Below are 24151 nucleotides of genomic sequence, written 5' to 3'. Positions count from 1 at the left end.
CATTCTGGAGTTCTATTTGTCCTTAAACTAGAGAATACATTTTGGCTGCTTTAGTACGTATGCACAATACTGTGCTATAGTATTTATTTTTGATTCATCTCCATTCTTGGGCATCACTATTATCAAGTTCCTCTTGCAACTATTAGTAGTTAACATTGTAATTTTTAGACATGTTTTTTTTGTGATAATTCAAAACTAGATTTTGGCATTACTGTAGTCATTATTGTAAGCTCATTTGTCTTGGAAAACTCATAGCAACATTGTACATGAGAATGAATTCAATAAAGGAGATACATGTTGCATACCATTTGTTTGATGAAATGTCCATCTAATAGCATATATGATTAACATAATAGTTGTATGTCAATTGTTTGTCAACATGTCAATTGGATATAAGTATGCATTCCATATCTAATTTCCATGTACATGCATTGAAAGTACCAAAAGAACTGCACTTGCATATTAGTTCATTGTAAAAAGCATTTTAATATCACTTGCAAACATTCTAAATTTCTTAGCATTGAAAGGCAGCGTACAAGTGTTTGACAATATTCCTTGAGCTAAAATCAGTTAGTTTGGGCAAGGGATATTACATAATGGGTAAGTGTACCAAGTGTTAGAGTAATAAGATATTGCCTTATTAATTAAATCATTTTGATTTAATTATTAAGTCACTTATTATCTCTAGTATACTTAAGCTAAACTTTGGGCATAAAATAATTAATTCTTTTCTTAATTAATATCATGTAATCTAGGTTTTACCAATTAGGGTTTTGATCTCCTTTTATAAGGATTGATTTCTCTGTAATTTATTGACCCACTTTTGATAATAGCAATATCTTTTTCACTCATAAAGAATGTTTCATCTATGGATTTGAGAATTCCAGCTTCCATAGCTTTTGCTTCTCTCTTTTTGTTATAGGTGTTTGCATGCAAATGATTCTTGAGAGCTATGGGGTTGATCTTTCATCAACTTCAACATGGTATCAGAGCTCCATATCTTCATGCCCATGTTCTTTTTATGAGAAATTTGGCTTGGCTTTTAGATCTGTATTTTTTTAGAGGGTTTCAATTCTTCATGACATTTTTTTATCTAGGGTTTTAGTAATTTTTGGGTCACTTTGAGCCCAAACAGACATCACCATTGAGCTCAGAGCACCCAAAAACCCCTATTTTCATATAAATTTTTCCAAGTTGGACACAGTTGGAATCTGAGGCAAACATTTTTCTCCCAAGTTGAGCACATTTCTTGAGACAATAATTTTGTAATTTTTTGCATGGAAATCGAGATTCTTCGACACAAAAATTGAGATTTTTTTGGAAATTGATAAATTTTGGCATGAAAATTGTGATTTTTTATTACTAAAATTAAGATTTTTCACACATAAGTCAAGATTTTTTGGTACATAAATCAAGATTTTTTGGCATAGGTACTAATGTAGTTGGCACAAATCTTGAGGTAATTTTTGGTACTAGTGTGCACACTTCCCGAGGATATTTGGTACAGATCCTAATGTAGTAAAAAAAAAAATTCCCTTCTAGCTCTTTTTTTACCTATGTGTGGTTTTTTGGCTGTAACTTGCTTATTCAGACTCCATTTTTTGCAAACAAGATATCACCTGAAAGTTGGTTCCGAGCCCATTTCAATGGTGCAAATTATTTTTAGTTTTGGTAATTTTTTATGGCTAGTTTTTTCTATCAAAGTTAGAAGTTCTATTTTGCACTCTGAGAGACATATCTTGAGACATTCTATTTTCCATATTCTGCTCCAAGATCATCCCATTTAGTTTTTTTATGTCTTTGTATTATGGTGGATATCTTGGTTGTTTTAGGTCCAAGGATCAATTTTTTTGATTCAAATAATTCTTCATGGGTTGTGCTATCTCTTTTATACCAACCTTATGTCTCTATTGATCTTTTTTGACATCCTGTTGTAGTATTTTTTCAACTGCATTGAGATAAAGTGTCACTCTATTGCATTTTGGGATCTTGCACATCTTTGTATTTTGTTGTACTCACACTACATTATAAAGTGCCTTGAGGGGTTTCACATGTCATATTTGCCATCTTCCTTTTTTAAGTGAGTATTCCACAACATTAGCCTCATGATGTTTCGATGACATGTGTCATTATAGGTGTTTTGTACTCTTTTTGCACTCTTCATGTTCTGGGTTCTTTCTACAGGAGATATTGCATTCAGTTCTACTATTCATGTCTTACCTCTCAATATTATAGGGGGTTATGTTGGTTCTATTGCTTTCTTGGTTCAATGGAGTGAGCTATGTATTCAATATTTGATCCTATGTACTAGGCAATTACAATGGTTGGATACCTATGCATTTTAGTGAGATGGATCATTTGCCATATAGACATTCTTTCATTACTATTCTTGGAGGCCATGAAGATACCTTCCATCTTGATTAATCAGCTCTTTAGATTTAGTCTTCACTACCTGGTCATGTTCTATATAGTGGAGGTTCATTCAGATCAGCAGTTTGGCAATGTTTGCAACTTCATGCTTCAGTAGTGTTCTTCATAATCATCTTTGTTTCCTATCTTTTGGGACTTTCCCTAATTTGGAGGCTTCTTCAGTCCTTCACTAGTTGTTTCACCATTATTTCCATCTCTTTTTGGAGTGGGGTTTTTCCCATATGGTTTTCTATATTTCTCCTCTTTTCAGATATTTGGTTGTGCTTGGGTACCTCATTAGGCCTTGTTGTTGGGATCCAAATTTACTTTTAGTAGTAGTTTCTAGGTTTTTAGCTACTCCCTAGTTTATCTTAAGGGGGGGTGTTAGAGTAATATATTTCCTTATTAATTAAATAATTTTGATTTAATTATTAAGTCACTTATTATCTCTAGTTTACTTAAGCTAAAATTTGGGCATATAATAATTAATTCTTTTATTAATTATTATCATCCAACCTAGGTTTTACCAGTTAGGGTTTTGATCTCCTTTTATAAAGATTGATCTATTTGTAATTTATTGATTCACTTTTGATGATACAATCTCTTTTTTGCTCATCAAGAATGTCTCATCCATGGATCTGGAAATTCTAACCTTCATAGCTTTTGATTCTCTTTTTATATGAAGGCACATGTAGGTGATTCTTGTTAGCTATGGGGTTGATCTTTCATCAACTTCAACACCAAGATGGTGTTCAAAAAAGGGGTATAAATCATCATTATTTTTTGAAATTAGGTAGACCTATACTTGGAAGAGAAAATTGACAATTATGCACTCAAAGTTAGAAGGTATGATAAGAAAAACTAATTTTAGTGCTTTGAATTGAGTTTATAAACTAAGTTAAACTTTTTTGAAAATGGATAATGCTAAGAGGGTCAAATTCGTTGTATACAAAAAATTGTTTCTCATTTTTTCAAAAAACATAATATGGTGTATATCATGTGCATCAATAAAGATATAGATAAATTTAGTATTTTAAAATACCCTTTGGTAGAAAGATAGATAAGAGTGAGAATTAGAAGTAGTGTTTTTTTTGTGGTGACAATTTTTTTTTAAAAAAATTGAAGTGGGTTCATTCTGAAAATTACGTGTTGTTTGTATTTTGGATGTAACTTACATCAAAATAATTGAAAATATAAACTTTGGGAGAATGCACCAAGGTGTGGTGCCAAAAATATGACACCTTTTTTTTTTCAAAGTTTCCAACAGTGCGCATGCATTATGGCTTGGGTTTGGGCTTGTGGAGCCCATGCCATAGTGTGCATATGTTGTACATACTATTAGAAATCACATAAAACAATAGCAACCCCTACTCTCTCTCCCTCCCTCTCTCTCTCTCTCTCTCTCTCTCTCTCTCTCTCTCTCTCTCTCTCTCTCTCTCTCGCATTATGATCAACCTTAGATAGAAATAATAGTCACATGCAAATATAACCAATACTAGAAAATAGTAGATTGCATAAAAGAGAACACAAGACACCAAGATTTAACGTGGTTCACCCAATCCTTGAGCTACATCCACCAACAATAAGTCCAATATTATTATTATCTAGTGATTACAATCTGCAATCCCTTACAGTTCAATACCGCCGCAAGAAGCTACAATATCACCATTAAATCATGAAATCCCTAACCCTAAGCCTTTTTATACAATATTTTTTCGCTTACAAAATTAGGGCTAGAATAAGTTGTCCAATAGGAAAAATAACAGCTAATGTCTTTTACAATATAAGAGAATTTTTGGCTTCGAGGGCACTACCCCCAAAAACTCTCATGGGGTGTTGCCCCTCAACTCCACCTTGTATTGTGACAGGGAGCACACCTGGGGCACTGCCCCCGGACCCTATCTTGGGGGCGCTGCCCCCAAACCCCTATAGAAATAATTTGGAGGGAAACTGCACTAAGTAATCCTCGGAGTCTGATTAGGCTCCACATCACAGCAATCTCCCACTTGGAGATTAATTAGGCTCCACAACAATAACCTTCCAATTGGAGACTGGTCATAACACTACTAAACCTATAGCTCCGACTAGAATATCAAACCACCCTGGACTCTGCTATTCTTTTATTCTATTCAGTTGAGAAGACCAACCGAAGCTGAAGAGGAGTTTAGCTTCTCCCTTGTCACTACCTTTGTAAACATATGCTCTAGATTGTCATTTGTATGTATCTTCTCTAACTTTAACTATCCATCATCAAAAATTGATTGAATGAAATGGTACCACAAATGTATGTGTTTTGTCTTTGAATGCAAAGCTGAATTCTTTGCAAGATGAATGACACTCTGACTATCTGTAAAAAAATAATTATCCCTTTATGGGTGTCCCAATTCTTCCAAGAAGAACTAAAGCCATATCACCTCCTTATCTACCTCTGTAGCAGCAACATAATCTGCTTTTGTAGTGGAAAAAATATTAGCCTTTTGTAACCTAGAAACTCAGCTCACAATTGCCCCACTAACAGTAAATACATAACTTGTAGTACTCTGTCTGGTATCAACATCCCTTGCCAAATTTGAGTCAACACAGCCCTATAAATCAGTAGTAGAGCCCCCAAAGTGTAAACACTTACTAGATGTTCCTCTCAAATACCTAAAAATCCATTTAACGACATTCCAATGCTCAATTCCTAGATGACTCATATACCTACTAATAACTCCCACTGCATGTGCAATATCTGGCCTAGTACATACCATAGCATACATCAAGATTCCTACAGCTGAGGCATAAGGCACCTTAGACATCTTGTCCTCCTCTTCTTGTGTCTTGGGACACATCTCCTTGTCAACTTCAAATGACCAAGTAAAGGTGTGTTGACAGCTTTAGCATTCTCCATAGAGAAACGTTACCTTCACAATATAATTAGTTTGAGATAATGTCAATTTTTTGTTCTTCTTATCTCTGCAAATATTCATACCAAGGATTTGTTTTGCTGTCCCAAAATCCTTCATAGTAAATGAATGTGCTAATTGTTCCTTTAACCCCTTAATGTGATCCATGTTAGACCCAACTACAAGCATATCATCAACATATAAACATAAAATAATGTAGTTGTCATCATCCAACCTCTTAAAATAAACACAATGATATGAATGACACCTACCATATCCATGCTCATGCATAAAACTATCAAATTTTAGATATCGATGCCGAGGTGCTTGCTTCAAGCCATATAATTTTTTTTTCAATTTGCACACTAAGTTCTCTTTACCTTTGACCTCAAATCCATGTGGCTAAGCCATATATATCTCTTCATCCAAATCACCATGAAGGAGGATTGTTTTAACATCAAGCTGCTCCAAATGCAAATATTCAATAGCCACAATACTCAAAATTATGCGAATAGAAGTCATTTCAACAACAGGAGAAAATATCTCATCAAAATCAATGCCCTTTTTCTGTGCAAATCCTTTTATAACTAACTTGGCTTTAAATATTTTCTTATCTCCATCCTCTTCTTTTAACCTGTAAACCCATTTATTATGTAAGACCTTTTTACCTATAGGAAACTTCAATAAATCTCATGTCTTATTTTTCAGCAAAGAGTCCATTTATTCTTTCATTGTAGACACCCATTGAATCTTTGCATCCATTTGCACAACTTCATCATAACATTTAGGTTCACCAGCATCAGTAAGTAAAACAGAATACAAGGAAGGATAAAATCTTTCTGGAGGTCTACTTATCCTTGCTGACCATCTAACATTCACTGGGGTGTGTGGTATTTGTTGTTGCGGTTGTTGCAGATCATGAAGAATTGCTAGAACATTAGTTTTTGGAGTATCATCTAGCACTACATATTCATCTTCTTTCTTCTCATGTTGCTACAACAAATCTTTGTACAACACTTTCTCATTGAATATGACATCCCTACTTCTTAAAATTTTATGGTTTTCAAAATTCCAAAGCCTATAACCAAATTCATTGATGCCATATCCAAAAAATATAGATTTCTTTTAGTTAGCTTCTAACTTGGTTCTATTTTCAGAATCTATATGAGAAAATGCTTCACAACTAAAAGTTTTGAGAAAAGAATAACTCACCTTCTTACCAATCCATGCTTGCTCTGGAATACCACAACCCAAAGGAGTAGAGGGACCTCTATTAATCAAATATACAGTAATATTGATAGCCTTTGCCCACATGTTTAAGGGTAACCTTGCATGCAACCTCATGCTTTTTGCACACTCCATTATAGTCTCGTTCATGTGTTCAGGTCACTCCATTTTCCTATGGAGTTCTTGGAACAATTTTTTGTCTACGAATACCATTAGTGGAGCAATAGTCTTCAAATTCATGATTGTAATACTCACCACCATTATCAGATCTAAGACATTTTAATTTCTTACTAGTCTCATTTTCAACCAAGCATTTCCATTTCTTTAAAGTTTAAAATACATCAGATTTATATCTAAGGAAATAAACCCATACTTTTCTAGTTGCATCATCAATTAAAGTTAAAATAGTAATGAGAGCCACCAAGGGAAGATACTTGAACTGGTCCCCATACATCTGTATGCACAAGCTCTAATTTTTCACTTTTATTTTCCTTTCCAGTCTTCACAAAACTCACTCTCTTTTATTTTTCATACACACAACTTTCATAGAAATCCATATTGACACATTTTAGACCTAGTAAAAAATTTTTTGAATGAAGTATTTTCATACCTTTCTCACTCATGTGCCCAAGTATGTTGTGCCACAATGTTGTATAAGAATCTAAAACAACTATTTGTTCTCCCTGCTCAACTACAACAATTGTTTCTGAACATTCATTTTTCTCTAAAACAATCAAAGTAGAAGGAACAATATGACTTGTACAAAGATATAAGCTGCCTACTTTCACACCTTTTTCTACTGAAAGGGAACCTTTTGAAACCTTCCAATTTTTATCATTAAAAATAACTACACAACCCTCATCACCTAGTTTCCCTACTAAAATTAAATTCCTACTCAATCTTGGAACATGTCTTACCTCATGTAGTGGCTAATGATTCCCATTCTACAACTTAATCTTAACTTTTCCCTCTCCAACAATCTGACAGGGTTCATTATCCCCCAAATAAACAACCCCAAAATTCCCTTGAACATAATCAATGAAATAACCTCTATAAGGTGTAGCATGAAATGAAGCACCATAATCTAAAACCTATGAATCATCATCAACACTTTCTAAAAATAGAAGCAAAGCATCCTCTTTGGATTTGTTACTTACCGTATTTTTCTCCTTGTTCTCTTCTAGTTTATCTCCTTCATTGTTCTTTTGATTCCAACAATCTTTCTTCTTATGCTTTGATTTCCCATAGTACCAGCAATCTCTCAGTCCTCTAGATTGAGACCTTTTCCCCTTTGACTTTCCTCTTGATTTCTCATGATTTTCAGAATTATTTCCTCTCTTAGTTTTTCTACCTCTACTTTGTGCTTTTAAAGAACTTCCTGATGTAGATCCACCTAAAGTTTTCCTACAAGTTTCCTCACTCAAAATAACACTGATCACATCATCATATTTTAGGGTATTAGATCTAGAAACAAAATTACTTATAGCCATTACCAAGCCATTCTAGCTTTCAGGCATAACACAAAATCAAGAGAGCCCTAATTTCTATACCAAAATTGATACTCATAGAAGATAATTGACTAGTAATAGTATTAAAATCATTTAAATGATCTGTAATATCCACCTTCTATCATTTTCATATTAAATAAATGTTTCATGAGAAATACCTTATTTGAAGTGGAGGGATTTTCATACAGTTTCATTAGGGTTTGCATCAACTCTTCTATCATCTTTGCTTTTGTAATATTAAATGCCATTGATGGTGCCAGGCATAATCGAATGAACTTCCATGTGCCTTTCTGTCTAATAGATCCCAGTCCTCATTTGTCATAGATCCTTGATTCTTGATTTTTCCTTCCAATGGCTTCCATAAATCCTTCTGATAAAGATAGTCCTCCACTTACATTTTTCATAACTGAAAGCTCTACCCATTAAACTTGTCAACCCTTACCTTACCCTTGTCTTCCATCACTCCCGCTCAATTGTGAGACCTTCCTACAAAGGATCGCTAAAAAAAATGACAATGTTCTCGCTATTAAAAAAATGACGACCGTTTGGCTCTGATACCACTTGTTAGGATTAACCTTAGATAGAAATAATAGTTACATACAAATATAACCAATACCAAAAAATAGTAGATCGCATAAAAGAGAACAGAAGACACCAAGGTTTAATGTGGTTCACCCAATCCTTGGGCTACATCCACCAACAACAAGTCCAATTTTATTATTATCTAGTGATTACAATTTGTTACCCCTTACAACTCAATATTGTTGCAAGAAGCTACAATATCACCATTACATCATGAAATCCCTAACCCTAAGCCTTTTTATACAAGTTTTTGTTGCTTATAAAATTAGGGCTAGAATAAGTCATCCAATAGGAAAAATAACAGTCAACGCCTTTTACAATATAAAGGCATTTTTGGCTTTGAAAACCCCTGTGGGGGTGTTGCCCCTCAACCCCACCCTATACTACGATAGGGAACACACCTAGGGCATTGCCCCAAGACTTTGTCTTAAGGGCACTACCCCCAAACCCCCATAGAAATAATCTGGAGGGAAACCATGCTGAATAATCTTCTAAGTCTAATTAGGCTCCACATCACAATCTCTCTCTCTCTCTCTCTCTCTCTCTCTCTCTCTCTCTCTCTCTCTCTCTTTCTCTCTCTCCCCCTACCCCATCCTCTCTCTCTCTCTCTCTCTCTCTCCCCCTACCCCATCCTCTCTCTCTTTCTTTGCACCCTATCTTTTACTCTTTCCCTCATCCCATACTCTCTCTCTCTCTCTCTCTCTCTCTCCCTAACCAGTCCTCCCTCTCTCTCTCTCTCTCTCTCCCATCTCTTACTATATGTCCCTCTCTCTTTCTATGCATCCTATTCCATGTACACTTTGAACCCCCATCTCCTACTCCTTATCAATCTCTCTCTCATTGCTATCCCCTATTCTCTCTCTCTCTCTCTCTCTCTCTCTCTCTCTCTCTCTCTCTCTCTCTCTCCCCACCCTCTCTCTTTCTCTCTCTATGCATCCTATCCCATGTACTTTTTGAACCCTCAGCCCCTACTCTCTCTCTCTCTCTCTCTCTCTCTCTCTCTCTCTCTCTCTCTCTCCCCCCGTACTCTATTTAGCTCTATTTTTATTTCTCTCACTCTCCTTCCTTTCTCCCCCCTCTCTCCCTACCCTATCCTCTCTCTCTTTCTTTGCATCTTATCCCATAATCTTTCCCCCATCCCCTACTCTCTCTCTCTCTCTCCCTCCCTCCCTCACTCCCCCTCTCTCTCTACTTCTACCTCCCTCTCTCCCTACCCCATACTCTCTCTCTCTCTCTCTCTTTCTTTGCATTGTATGTCATACTCTTTACCCCATCCCATACCCTCTCTCTCTCTCTCTCCCATGCCCTTTCCTCATTTTTTTCTCTCTCCATCCTCTCTCCCACTCTACATCCTATCCCCTACTCTCTCCCCATCCTCTACTCACTCTCACTCTCTACCCTCTCTCCTTCCCTCTCTTCTTATCCATCATCTCTATTGAAATACATGGCTTACAAATTGTGTGCATGCTATAGCATGTGTGTGTTATTTAAGCCTTGATTTATAAAATACTTCAAATAGCGTGTACACACTATTGCATGCACACACTATTGCACACACACGCTATTGCATGCCGTGGATACCACCAAGCTAAAGGCTTGGATTTTCCTTAGGGATCCAACCCAAAGGTTTAGAGGCTCTAAATTGGTTTGAGATGTGTTTTGCAGAAAGCATACAAAAAATGTTTGATTTTTCTTCTGTGCTCTCCTCCAAGTTTCCTTGTAGTTTAGCATCGATAAAATCATGTTACATGATATTGTAGATCTTTGTATTAGCTATATAACCATATAATTTATTTTGCATTCATATTATTTCAAGCCTTTCAACTATAATTTCTTTTGAATGTATGTCCATTTTCTCTCAAAAACCAAAATGTACTAATTGGGGTGTAGATTTTAGCCCATTTATTGAATTTTACAACAAGTTAGTTTTTTAGAAACTAGACTCCATTCTACACCCTTTGAATTTTTTTTTAAAAATTTTGGATTAGTTTTCAATAATTAGTAGGGGCACCATATAGATATTTTACATTTTTGGGATGTGTCCACTCATGAAATTCATTAAAAAAAAAATAGACATTATAAAGTTACCCAAAAAAAATGAGATAAACTACATGGTGTTAGGTAACTTTTAACAAGAGTGATTAAAGAATTTTTTTTTTTTTTAAGTTAAAATTTTAGAAGGGCCACACTTTGCACTATGTTATGTTTTTTTTGAAAAAATAGTACTAGTTTCTATGGCCCCCTTTTTTGAGGGCCTAAAACTTAACCATTTTTAAAAAAAATTAGTAGTTTAGAAACTAGATTCAAAGGACTACTACTTTTGTTTTTTCATATCTTAAAATTTTGAACATAACTATCTTCAAACTCTTGTCAAAGTTCAAAAATTGTTGATTTCAAAAAAAAGCGGCCACTTATACCCCCTTTTGGCACCACAACTTTGTGCACTTACCCCTTTATTTTTCAAAAGTGTATATAATCAAGTTTAGAACATTAATATATAATTTTTTTGAATTTTGTTAGGAGGATCAAAAGTTATTAAGAAAATGGTATACATTTTACTCTTAGAACTATGGAAATACTAGTAAAATAAATTAAACTTTACTATGCTAATGTTGTCCAAGAAAAGAAAAATATATGGCTAGAAATATTAGAACATATGTGAATTGGTGGTTTTAATTTTAGAAGTACCCGCTTCATGATGTGTAAACTTAATGATGAAGAAGTTGAAAAACCTATTTTAAAGAGCAAAGCGCGTGGAAAAAAAGAGGGAAATTGAGATAAATCAATCTCTCAAACCTTGTTATTTAATCCTACTAACTAGTATTTTCCTTGTCTTATTCATTTACCAAACCTAATCTTAATTGGGTCATTTGAATTTAAAGAAAGTTAATCATTTTGGGGCTTTTTCTCTCTTCTTCTTCTTTTTTTTTTTTTGGAGGGGGTTGGTGGGGGAGCGTGGGAGGGGTGTGTGGCTACTTTTTTTTGTGCACAATTTTGTTGCATTTACCCTAATAAGCAATATATAAACATTAAATGCAGTTAAAATGAATTAATAAGATATATAGTACATTTCCTATGCCTTGAGCGCTAGTATAGGCAAGGGTGGGAGTGAGAGAAGATGCTTGATTGAGGTATTGCATGTTAGTAGCCTTATCTATACGAGAGGTTATTGATAATAGGGGGCTAGGATTCTAGAGTTGGCTCATGTGATTGATGACTCCTCATATGCATCTTAGATTTCCTACATGTGTGGTTTCCTTTGGGGTTTTTTGTATTACCTTTATTGTACATGTAGTACCCATATAAAAGAGATCTTTTGGGATTTCCTCACCTAGTTCCTATATTGTTTTATGGGGACCTTGTTACCAAGTGGGATCTGATATCATTTCCTCAGCATGGTGGGATTAGATCTTAGGTTCTATGTGGTTAGGTGGCAGTGATTATGTTACTATTGAGATTATGATATACTTGTACCAGTGTTGGATAATCATTTTTTGGTAGTTGTACCATTCTTGTCCATCGTACATGGAGACTTGCTCTTATTTTAGTGGTTGTACTTTGTATTATTTGAGATAATGTATTGTATTTGTACTTTGATTATTATTACATACCCTATGACTTGTGCAATGGATATTATATTATTGTATCCCCTAAAGTATCAAATGTAGTTATGTATCCATCTATGATGTATTTGGTATTCATTTATTGATGTAAAATATTTATTTAAGATTAATCTGCTTAATAAAACTAATATGCATATGGTTCTACATTATGTAACCCTTGAGAAATTTAATTTGTGTTTTTATTACATTTATGTGTATGTAATGTGTTTTCATTATATTTCTTCCACATTGTTATCCTTGATGTTATTTAAAATTATTTATTAAAATTAGCAACATTTTTAGGTTAATTTTCTTAGCTTTCCTAGTAGGGTGTTCATACCACACAAATATCTACATGACATGTGTGTGTACTATGCCATCCAAACCACATGATCAAGATTCAAAGTAGGTTATGCCAAAGCAGGGAGAACGAATATAGAGGAATGATGTGGAATTTCATGCCTTAAGCTAAGCTAGAGGTGTTACACAATGAAATATTACACTAGACTATACTTTGTGACACTACAATAACTTAAAAATTATAATAACAATAAAAACATACCTACTTTTAACTTACATAAAAATATCATGTAACATCCAAATCACCAAAATATTTATTTTGTTTATATAAAAAATACACCTATGTAATACATAAATATAATAATATTAAAATGAAACACACTTATATGAAATATGATTATACAATGATTATTCCAATTATTTCTTTAACTTAAAGAATGAACATAGGGCCCATTTTGTCTCTTTTTCAAAGAATATAATACTTATAATATCAATATTAAAATAATTATTTTGTGTTAGGTACTTATGCACTAGTACTACATTATAAGATGTTCCCTATAATTATAGATCATAAGGTACAAAAAGTTTGTATTCAAATGATAAAATAGAATAAAATGCTCATCCTACAAGATAGGAATATAATAATACATATGACTAACAATTATTTTAAAGATAAACAATAATAAAATCATATTTTTAATTCTTAGTGTTTTTTAAATATTTGTAAATTTATATTTTTGAAATATTTAGAATTTAGCATTTTAATAAAGTTGTGTTAAATATTAATGATATTTGAAATTAATTATAATTTTGAGAATTGTTATAACATGGTGAGTTTTATGAATGATTTGTAAGTCTTTAGTTTAAACTAATTATAAAAATTGATTTGGTATCGATTTCATGGATGACAATTAGATTCTATTCAATTAGTAAAAAAATATAGAAATATGAGTTAGAGTAATTATAATTGGATATGTGTTAAAAATAATTATTATTATGTGTTGTGGTTAATTATTTTTATTGTATTTGCAGTAGGCAATATACTATTGCAATCATTTTTGCTTATGTAATGATTAATCTTTTCAATTCCAACCAATTAGATGTAAGAACTTTTATTTTTAATTTTAAGTTTTGATTTTTCTAATGTTTACATGTGAGATTTATAATTTCTAAAATCATGAAAATTATTTTACGCTAACTTGATTAACTATATATTTTTAGTGTTATAGGAGCGAGTTTTGAGGAAGTATGACCCAATGTTTGAGGATGACTATATATAAGAATATCAAGCATATAAAAATATATCACAATTTTTCAAAATAGTTGCACCACCAATCTCAACAATGACATCTAAGATGATAAAATTATAGTAGGTTTAAATTTTGAATTAAGAAATCAAAATTTTCTCTTTCCTTTTGTCAAAAATAGATTTTCTTACTAGATTAGGACAAAAATATATGCATATAATGACACATAAGATGTTAAAATTTATAATAAGTTTAATATTAATTTTTAGAAATTAAAATTTATTAGAATAATAATCAAGAAAACATAATATTACTAATATGATGATGTATGTATGAAAACTCTTTATAAATATATTTGAACCAAATCTTAAGAATTGATAAACAATATAAATATATGTTACTATTCTATTGATTCTCATTTTGTAAATGATTATTCCTTGCTATTAATTGAAACCAACCTAACATATAAGAAAATATAACAACTTAAGGCAAATACAAGCCACTATGTGACACTTGTTATTTATTTAGTTTAAGATTTAAACCCAAGACCTCTCAAATATAAGAGATTCATAATTTACCATTGTGTTGTAGGTTCTTGCCTAAGTATTATTATATTTTATATACAACATCTTATAAATATTTTAAATTGTAAAAGTTATTGTAAGTTTCATATAATAAATAATTTTAAATATATAATAGTGATTTATTATATTAAAATAACAAATTAAATATTATAGAATGTGTATATGGGTCAAAGTACGAATCTATGTCACCTTTTGAGCTAACTTTAACGATCAGGTTGAAGCAAATCTAGCCAGATTCATTCTAGTTGGACTGACTTCAACTGAGTCAATGTGGCATTGAATAGGTTCCATGTGACACGTACATGTTTGAGGAGTTCTACCCAAAACTAGTTCGGCTGGAATGGATCTGGCTAAATTGGTTTCGACCGGAATGCAAAAAAATATATAACTTGCAAAAATTGAAATCCATGACTCATTTGAAGAAAATGAGTTGTTGGGATTATGGAGTGGGAGGGGGCTATATGAGTACTTCGACCGAATCAGGCACGTCAACATTTTTGCCCATTATTTTAGTATGTTTTAAGTTTTATTTTATATTTTCTTAGTTAAAAATTTCGTTTGTAATGATTTTTTGTAATTTTTTACTCTTTTAAATAGTTAAAATAATTTTATTTTTATATATCTATATTTTTAAATAGTGTATTAATTTTTACAAAAGTATATGTAATATTTTATTTTAAGACTGTCTAATATTAGACAAGTTAGCAAAAAATCTTTAATTTTAGTAAACTTTAGATAATAATAGATAAATTAGATAAATTGTAAAACATTATTTCATTATTTAGAGAATACATTAGAAAATATAGAAAATTATTTAGAGAAAATATTACAAAATTTAGAAATTTTTACGTTTTTACGTTAGAAAACATTAGAAAATGTTAGACACAATTTTAGAAAATATTATTTGAAATATTTTAGAAATTACTAGAAAACTTAATCTAGCATAAGTAAAACTCTATCATTGAATTAAATGAATCTAGTAATAAAAACCTTTACATTGAACTAAATCAAACTCTACCTCTTACATTGAACCTAATTAAATTCTAACTGAAACCTTAACATTGAACCTAATAAATTATAGGTAACCAAAACTTAACATTGAATGTAATTAAACCACAACATTGAACCTAATCAAACTCTAACTAAAAATCTCACATTGAACCAAATTAGACTCTAACTCCTATATTGAACCTTAAATCCAAACATTGTGCACCTAATGAATCTCTAATTCAAACCCTGAAACCCTCGTCTCTCTCTAACTCCTAACATTGTCTCTCTATATCTCTCTAACTCCTAACTTTGTCTCTTTATCTCTCTAACTTTCATAACCTTAACCCTCTCTCTCTCTCTCTCTCTCTCTCTCTCTCTCTCTCTCTCTCTCTCTCTCTCTCACACACACACACACACACACACACACAACCTTCTCTCTCTCTAACCTACGTGGCAATTTTTGTCTTTTTTTTTGCAATTCTAGAAAAATTTACACTTTACATGCCCATTTTAACATCAAAATTAGGGTTTCAAAAAAAACACCACTGGATAGAGCTCTGAGTCAGAATTAGGCACATATAAGTTTTTTTGATAGGTGACTCTATATCATTTACAATAATTGTAAAATAATACAAGTAGGTATTTCAACATTGAAGATGATGTACATTCAAAAAATTATAAAAGTTAGTAGATGATACCAAAAATATTTTAAAATGATGAATTTTTCTAGAGGAGAGAGCCATCTTTGATAATATATAACTTTTTAAAGGATTAACATGGATTTACTAGGGAAAAGATGGTGGGAACAAAAAATAACTAAATTATGAAAAGTTGAACTTGGAATAGCTATAACAGGCAAAATATAAAATATTTTTAAATCTTTCTTTTTGATAGTTCTAGGTACATATGTTATCAAAAATATACTTCAAAATTAGATGGGAAAACATTTATTTGCATTTATTTTTGTGGTGGGAACTATAATCCCTGATTTGTTGAATTTTTTACACTGTGAAAAAAGGTCACTAAAATATTTTTTTTAAATACTATTTTTTATTTTTTATTTTTAATTTTTTTTAAAATAACAGACATAAACTTTATCCATTTATACACATTTAATTAGTTTACACTAACTTAAAATTCAAAATAGAAATATCACATTTACATCGTTAAAGTTTAACACTTTCTTTTATGTTGATTTTTTCCTTTCTAAAAGGGTGACACATGTTTGTACTTTTACCCATATATAGATAGATATTTATATAAATATTATTTATATATAGATTTAAATATAATAGAATTTGTTGTGATATGTGATTTATGATATGTGATTTGTCACGTAGAAACATTTGTAATTTCATGTAAATAGATTGTCAAAAATGTCATGGATTTCTACACAAGGATTGAAGTTTGTTAAAATCTTTAAGTTTATATGACATTAATCATGATGGAGCTCACAAATGTTAATGATTCATCATTAATAAAGTAGAAAAAGTAACATTATTGTACTTGTTGTAGACTAGTACAATTGCATTCACTTTGTAAGATCACTCAATTAATTTAACATCAATCTACCAATCACAAGCAATGATTTATGAATTATTAAAATATTTCTAAAGCTTTCCTATTCATTTATAAGTTTTATATTTTATAGAAATCATATGACTGGTTGATTTGATTTTGGGTTATAGGAGCCCCTTTATGGGAGGTTCTCTATATTGCAATATTTTTGGCTAAAATTTATGACAGAGAATATGGTTAATACAAATTGTGAAGTTATTTTGCACAAAATCAAATAGGATATCCAATATTTTTTATTAGATTTTAATCTTTACCAAATACAAACACTGTTAAAATTTGACTCTACTTTTTTTAACACATTCTTTGATTTGTCATCCTAAATTCTAAAACACCTCTTACTGTAATTATATATTGTACCAGATTCTAAATTCTAAATAGAAACACTTTTCATATTTAAAAATTTAAAATATTCAAACCTAAAATTTTATTTATTATAATTAACACAAGTGCATGTCACTTGTTGATTAAGAACACTTCTTACTGTAATTATATATTGTACCATATTCTAAATTCTAAATAGAAACACTTTTCATATTTAAAAATTTAAAATATTCAAACCTAAAATTTTATTTACTATAATTAACGCAAGTGCATGTCACTTGTTGATTAAGAAAATTAAGTAATGTGAAAATGTAGATGATGAAAAATATCACTCGTACATAATTGAATTTAAGAGAAGAAAAAATTAACGTAAAGAAAGAGGTTGATATGTACCCCCGAACATAAGGTTTTCTTAACGATACATTATTGTAATAAATATTAAATATTAAGACTTAAAGGGAACCAGTTAAACGGGCGTCGGCGGGACGAAGGACGATAGACAATTGTAGTATGATGGTAGTCCCAAGACATGCGGAGAAACTAACGCTTCAACCGGCTGCAGCCCGTAAAACTTACCAAATAATTCCTCCGCCGTTTGTTACGACAATGGATGGGCCCCGTGCCAACTCCACTCAAAATGCTGCCAACCCCGTACATGTCAAGCCAACCCAGGTTGGTATTACGATTATGGTGAAGCTGCCAAATAAAACATTTTGGTCGTGCCCAATCATTTCTCAGAGCAGCATGCTATCTGTTCTTGTACAAATGCTTATCTACTTCCTAACGTGTAGGGTGCAGGTCCGTTCCAGAGACCTTGGAGTCACTATCGGCCGTCCAGGGCTGTAATTTGAGCGGAAACTTGAGGCAGTGGGGCAAATTATTTTCGGATTAAGGCGGCGATAAATACGGAAACGCTTGGCGACGAAAGTGGTGAATGAACGTGCGAAGTAGCGGCCAGCTTAAGTTTAGCGGAAAAGAACTACTAAATGTGGCGGCGAATCGTGTCTTGATCCAACTAATTTTGTACCGGTTTTACGTCATTAGTCTGTCATTTGGCGTGTGTTTCAACTTTCATACCATTGGCCGCCAACAGCGCTGCATAATTCAAACTGTCGAATATTTCCTACCTAAAAACCGTTTTAATATTAATACTTGAAGCTCAAATTTGACGTTCGGCCTGCCTGTTAAGAGGGTTTTTTTTTTTTGGGGGATAGTTGTCTTTTCAATATTAAGAAACCCTTTAAAATATGAGTTGAGCTGTAATAGTAATAATATATTTTAATAATAATAATAATAAAATTTTGAACCTCGGTAACAACAGTAACAAGAATAGGAGTACTAAACCATCCCACTCTCTCGTTACATATTATTAGAAAAAACACGTTTTATAATTATAATTTTTAAAAAATAGATCTTGTTCTATTTATTTTTTCTCTATAATTGATCTTTAAATGTGGAGATAACACTCTGATGGAAGAGATTTTTTTCAATTAATGGATTTATATGAAGTCAATTAAAAATAAATAAAATTTAGCAAGAGCCTACAACGCATTGGTAAATTGTGAATTTCTCATCAGAGAGGTTTTGGGTTTGAATATAATAATAAAACAAGTGCCACGTAGTGGTTTGTATCTGCCATATATTATAATAGTTTTATTTAATTAGAATAATAAAGTAAAAAATTGATAATATTGAATATAATTTTATTACTAATATTTGATATATATTTTAGATAATAAAAAATCTAAATTCCACATACATGCAATGATACTATTATAACTACTTAATTGTATTTTAATACATTAATATTATTTTTTACTATAGATAACTAAACATTTATAAAATAAATAGTATTAAGATGTAGAAATTTTGACACTAGATAATCATAAAATAATTGTACTAAATTTTAGTCTAATAACAAAGTATTTTATTTTAAGAAAGATATAATTATCTATATTATATTTTTACCTTTTCATTAATTATTATATCTTTTTTCACAAATACTATATTTTAATATATACATTAGTTAATTGTCATCTTTCGTATTTAAAATTTAATATAATCAAATATTAGAGTGACTGGTGATAAAATTAATATTTACAAATCCAAAATTATTTATTCCTATACAATGTTTTTTTTTAAGTGAATGCCAAAATTTTGGGTAGTGCTTCCAGAAAATTCGCTCCTATAAGATTCCAAATATAAGAGCCAATCAAGTTCAAGTAAAATATTTTAAAGAAATTTAGATGCTAAAAAACTCATATATAAACAATCCAAAAATCAAAACTTAAAATTAGAAGGAAAAATAATTAGATCTAATTGATTGAGATGTAAAAAATTAATCACTAGATATGTTGAACAACTGATTACAATAGTACGAGCCTAGACAAATACAATAATAATAGGCTTCAGTCGATTATCTATCAAAAAAATAAAATAAAATTTCTATAGATTTTTTTTTTTTAAACAAATCAAAATTTATTCTTTTTTAGTACTTTCTTACTATTGTGCCACATTTTAGATTACCAACGTTAACTAGTTATTAAATGAGTTACTATTTTACCAATTAAAATTCATTTCATTTGATATATTTAATAAATATTATGTCTGAAATATACATGCCAATTTTTTAACTATATAATTTATCACATATTTTAGCATATTTGTTATCAATGCACATTTAATTTCTATTTTTAAAACTTTAATTATTTTATATGAATTTTAAGATTGAAATTTATACATTACAATAATATAATGAATAATTTGATTTTTATACTTTTAACCATTATAAATATTTCACTTAAATTATAAATAAATGGATTCAATTTTACTTTTTTAAGATTTTAAATATTTAGTCTAATTATTAATTACAATTCTTAGTTAAATGCTATTTAATTCAATTTTTATTAATTAATAATATTGTAAAACAAAAACATATTATTTCACTTATGTAAGCCACTCGGTGGCACTTGTTTAAATTGACTTTTTTTTTTTTTTTTTCTTATAAAAATAGTCCATTTGCTCTTTTTGTTTTTTCTCACAATGGTGGAGCTACTAACCTACATGGGTGTTGTCATTGTAAAATACTTATTGACATGATAGTTTAAGAATTTGTATGTCTAGCTATCTAAAATTAAAGTTATTCAAGTGCTATAGAGGACCTTGCGCCTAATAAACTCATTTGGACCATTGATAGTAATATAATATTTCCATATGCTTGATTGTATTTTATGACTCCCACTCATAATAAATAAAAAGCTGTTCATAATAGATATGCATATATAGAGACAGCATGATAAAAGAACATATACTTATATCAAAGAAAAAGTCAATCTAATTTTTATTGATCAAAATTAATTTGTTTAAATAACTTAAAATGAATTCCCAGTAAGTATTAAAATTCTGTGTGAGAATCTATCATGCACAACATGAGAAATTATTAAAAACTTGTAAAAAAAAAAACGAATTCAACTTTAAATTCATCAAAATGCACAACATAAAAAATTATTAAAAACTTGTCCCAAAAAAAAAAAAATTCAAAATTTCCCACATTCATATAATGTATTATTCCTAACAGTTTGATTGTATTTTAAGATTCAGATGTTCAAATACGGCTGTACGGTCATCAAATCTTAACCCGTATAAAGCTGCGCGCCAAATGAATCCTTCCGTCAAGTAAGGTAAGACTGTTATGGATAAACGTTACCCAGTTTCCGTTAAGTTTTAGGGGAATCTCCGTTGTTGTAGAAACAGTTAGAGGCAGGCAGCAGTTCAGTAACAAACCGTTACAAACAGTTGACGGTTTGGCTCTGACAACTGGAAAAGACTACTACAAGTGTTGCAGAATGGCGTTTCGTCTACGATTTAGCATTAAAAAGTTATCCATGAATAGGGATTTTGGTTGGTATAAAAAGTGTATTGATTCGAATATGAAAGGTAGAACTTCTGAGTAAAGATTAGGTTTGTGGGTCCTGCTAAATCAATAAAACAAGGCTGCACAAGTCACGTAGGGAAACAGCAGCTTTCTTGTTTGTTTTTTAATCTTGATGGAGAAGCCCAGAGTTTGTTATATATAGAAACGAGAAACAAGTATTGAGCAGAGATTCAGTACCTTTTTTGGCAGCAAAAATGGCGCAAGCTTGCGCTTTCTTGCTTGCGGTACTCGCCATGACGTTTGCAGCTGGGCTTCACGCGGCTCAGGCGGAAAGCCAGGCCTGGAATTCTTCTTCTGTTTTGGAAAATCCAGAGATCGTTGCTGAAATGGTCGAAAGGTCAGCAGGAATCTTGATTGTTCTTGTTTTTTATCCGCAAATGAAATGATTGTTCTCGTTTGTTTGCAGTTTATTTTCTTCTATGATCATCTGTTTGTTTGAACTTTGCAGAGAAATTAACAGTTCGAGACGAGAGCTCGGATATTTTACCTGCGGGACAGTAAACCCTATTGATGATTGCTGGCGCTGCGACTCGAACTGGCAACATAACAGAAAGAGACTCGCAGACTGTGGCCTCGGATTCGGCAAGAAAGCCATTGGAGGAAAATTTGGAAGATTCTATGTCGTCACGGACGCTCATAACGATGATCCGGTGAATCCTCGGCCGGGAACTCTTCGACATGCTGTGATTCAGTCTGAACCTCTGTGGATAATCTTTGCTCGAGACATGGTAATCCAGCTGAAAGAGGAGCTCATTATGAACAGTTACAAGACCATCGATGGAAGAGGCGTTAATGTCCATATTGCTTATGGCCCCTGCATTACTGTACAGTATGTTACTAACATTATTATCCATGGAATTCACATACACCACTGCCGCCCTGCTGGAAACGCCATGGTGCGGAGCTCGCCAACACATTATGGCTGGAGAACTATGTGCGACGGAGACGGCGTTTCGATCTTCGGCGCAAGGCATGTCTGGATCGATCACTGTTCGATTTCCCGCTGTGCCGACGGCCTCATTGACGCAATCATGGCTTCCACTGCCATCACCATTTCAAATAATCACTTCAGTCACCATGATAAGGTCGCCTTAATTCTCTGATCCAAATCCTTTTCGCCTAGTTCATACAAATATTTAAATTTCAGAAGTCTTTTTCCGACAAAACTGTAATGAACAGGGGAACGGAATCTTTTAAGTCGATTTGAGCATAAATATGTCCATTTCAGAAGTTATTTTGGATCAAACTGTAATGAACAAGTGGAATCAATCTGTCATACCTTCAAATTTTGAAATCCACGGGGATAAGTCATTTATTTCTCAAATTTCTTTTTCCTTTTTGTCTCTAAAAATGACTGACTTTAGGGTTTCATTTTGTCAACAGGTTATGCTTCTCGGCCACAGCGACAGCTACAGAGCAGACAAGATCATGCAGGTGACGATCGCCTTCAATCACTTCGGAAAAGGCCTCGTACAGCGGATGCCAAGGTTTGGACTGTAACTCAAAAAAAATCCTTGTTCATTTTCATTTCTGCTCCTCCTCTCATAATAAGCTCAGATTCGAGACTAAAGCTAAAGTGTGTACTCTGAACAAGAACAGGTGCCGGCACGGCTACTTTCATGTGGTGAACAATGACTACACTCACTGGGAAATGTACGCCATCGGTGGTAGCGCGGGTCCCACCATTAATAGCCAGGGGAACAGATACCTGGCCTCCGAAAACCCTTTCTCCAAGGAGGTAAAATCCCGTGCTTTTCAACAAAATTACATTTATTATTTGTACTCAACCGTGTCTTTTTAACAAAATTTGTATGAAATTTTATCTTCATGTTGTTCATAACAAACAGAATTACTAATTTCCATTAAAGATGAAATCCCGTGCGTTTCATAAGCAATACATTTATTATTTGTGCTCAATTCTGCATTCTTCACACACAATTTATAAGCAATTTGATATTCATGTTCTAATCAACGCATAGAATTGCATAACTCTATTAAAGGTAAAGTCCCGTGCGTTTTATGATCAAGTTGTTTATTATTTATGCTCAACGGCGCATTCTTCCCGCAAATTTGCAAGAAATTTAATCTTCTTGTTGTGATATACACATAATCCTCCGTACGAACAACTTATTTACCGATTCTTCGCCTTTAAGCTACAAATTTCAAGATTATTTTCATTAAAGTTGGCGGATTTCTGAAAGTTCACTTGCTTTGCAGGTGACGAAGCGAGTATACACGTCGCATGGAAAATGGAAGCGCTGGAACTGGAGATCACAGGGGGATTTGATGCTGAACGGCGCTTTTTTTACACCGTCTGGCACAGGCGCAGCTTCCAGTTACGCAAAAGCTTCCAGTCTTGGAGCCAAATCTGCTTCTCTTGTCAAAGTTCTCACTGGTCAAGCCGGCCCTCTCAAATGTGGAGGTCGATCCGGCTCACTCTGTTGACATTTTTTTGCTCAAGTACTGTAAATATCAAATCTCGGAAAGAAAATACATCGTCTAAAGATTTTTTTCCAGTCTCGTGAAGAATTTTGTCAGTCTTGTGAAGATCTCAGATTTCTGATTATCCAACCTGCGAAATACACCTAATAAAACCGGCGGTCATATGAAAGAGCTTAGATTTGCTCTGCTTCGCTGCCTTTTTGTTGCAGGTGCTCAAGAGTTGTACTCATTCTGTTTATTGCCCGGGAAATAAAATTATTTGCTTAAACTGTTTGCCTGGTTTCGCCACTTTAGCGAAAGTTTAAAAAAGCAGTGAATGGAGATGCAAATGCACATGACATAATAATGGCGTCGAATAATAACCGTGTCTATTTCCACGAATAATTTAATCTGCAGTCCGTCCGACAAAGCGACTTTATGAACTTTTCGGCATGTTCAGGGTGCAATTTACAGCTCTCATTTGAAGCGTGTGGAAAACATACAATCACCGCACTCCATTAATGGCCACTATTCTCTTCAAATTATGAAAAAGTAACTGAAAT

General features: G+C 32.3%; 1 protein-coding gene across 1 annotated transcript; it reads left to right on the top strand.

The window, feature by feature from the left end:
• Positions 1–21331: 21331 nt before the first annotated feature.
• LOC149529391 (putative pectate lyase 8) lies at positions 21332–23877 on the top strand. Its single transcript, XM_089809227.1, has 5 exons — positions 21332–21504; positions 21616–22252; positions 22551–22654; positions 22767–22905; positions 23385–23877. The coding sequence occupies exons 1-5, from the start codon at positions 21362–21364 to the stop codon at positions 23610–23612; spliced, it is 1251 nt and encodes a 416-aa protein (XP_089665353.1). The 5' UTR covers positions 21332–21361; the 3' UTR covers positions 23613–23877.
• The last annotated feature ends 274 nt before the right edge of the window (positions 23878–24151 follow it).

Source organism: Cupressus sempervirens, chromosome 11 (assembly GCF_028749045.1).
Source record: "Cupressus sempervirens isolate cs-2001-9-10 chromosome 11, ASM2874904v1, whole genome shotgun sequence".
NCBI classification, from domain to species: Eukaryota; Viridiplantae; Streptophyta; class Pinopsida; order Cupressales; family Cupressaceae; genus Cupressus; species Cupressus sempervirens.
The sequence above is the reverse complement of the archived record's forward strand: the minus strand, read 5'-3'. Positions and strand labels throughout refer to the sequence as shown.

Bases quoted from the DNA above. Each gene is read 5' to 3' on its own strand.
- LOC149529391 (XM_089809227.1), top strand. From the start codon at position 21,362: ATGGCGCAAGCTTGCGCTTTCTTGCTTGCGGTACTCGCCATGACGTTT. The intron at 21,505-21,615 runs GTCAGCAGGAAT...TGAACTTTGCAG, and splicing joins GTTGCTGAAATGGTCGAAAG to AGAAATTAACAGTTCGAGAC. The intron at 22,906-23,384 runs GTAAAATCCCGT...CTTGCTTTGCAG, and splicing joins AAAACCCTTTCTCCAAGGAG to GTGACGAAGCGAGTATACAC.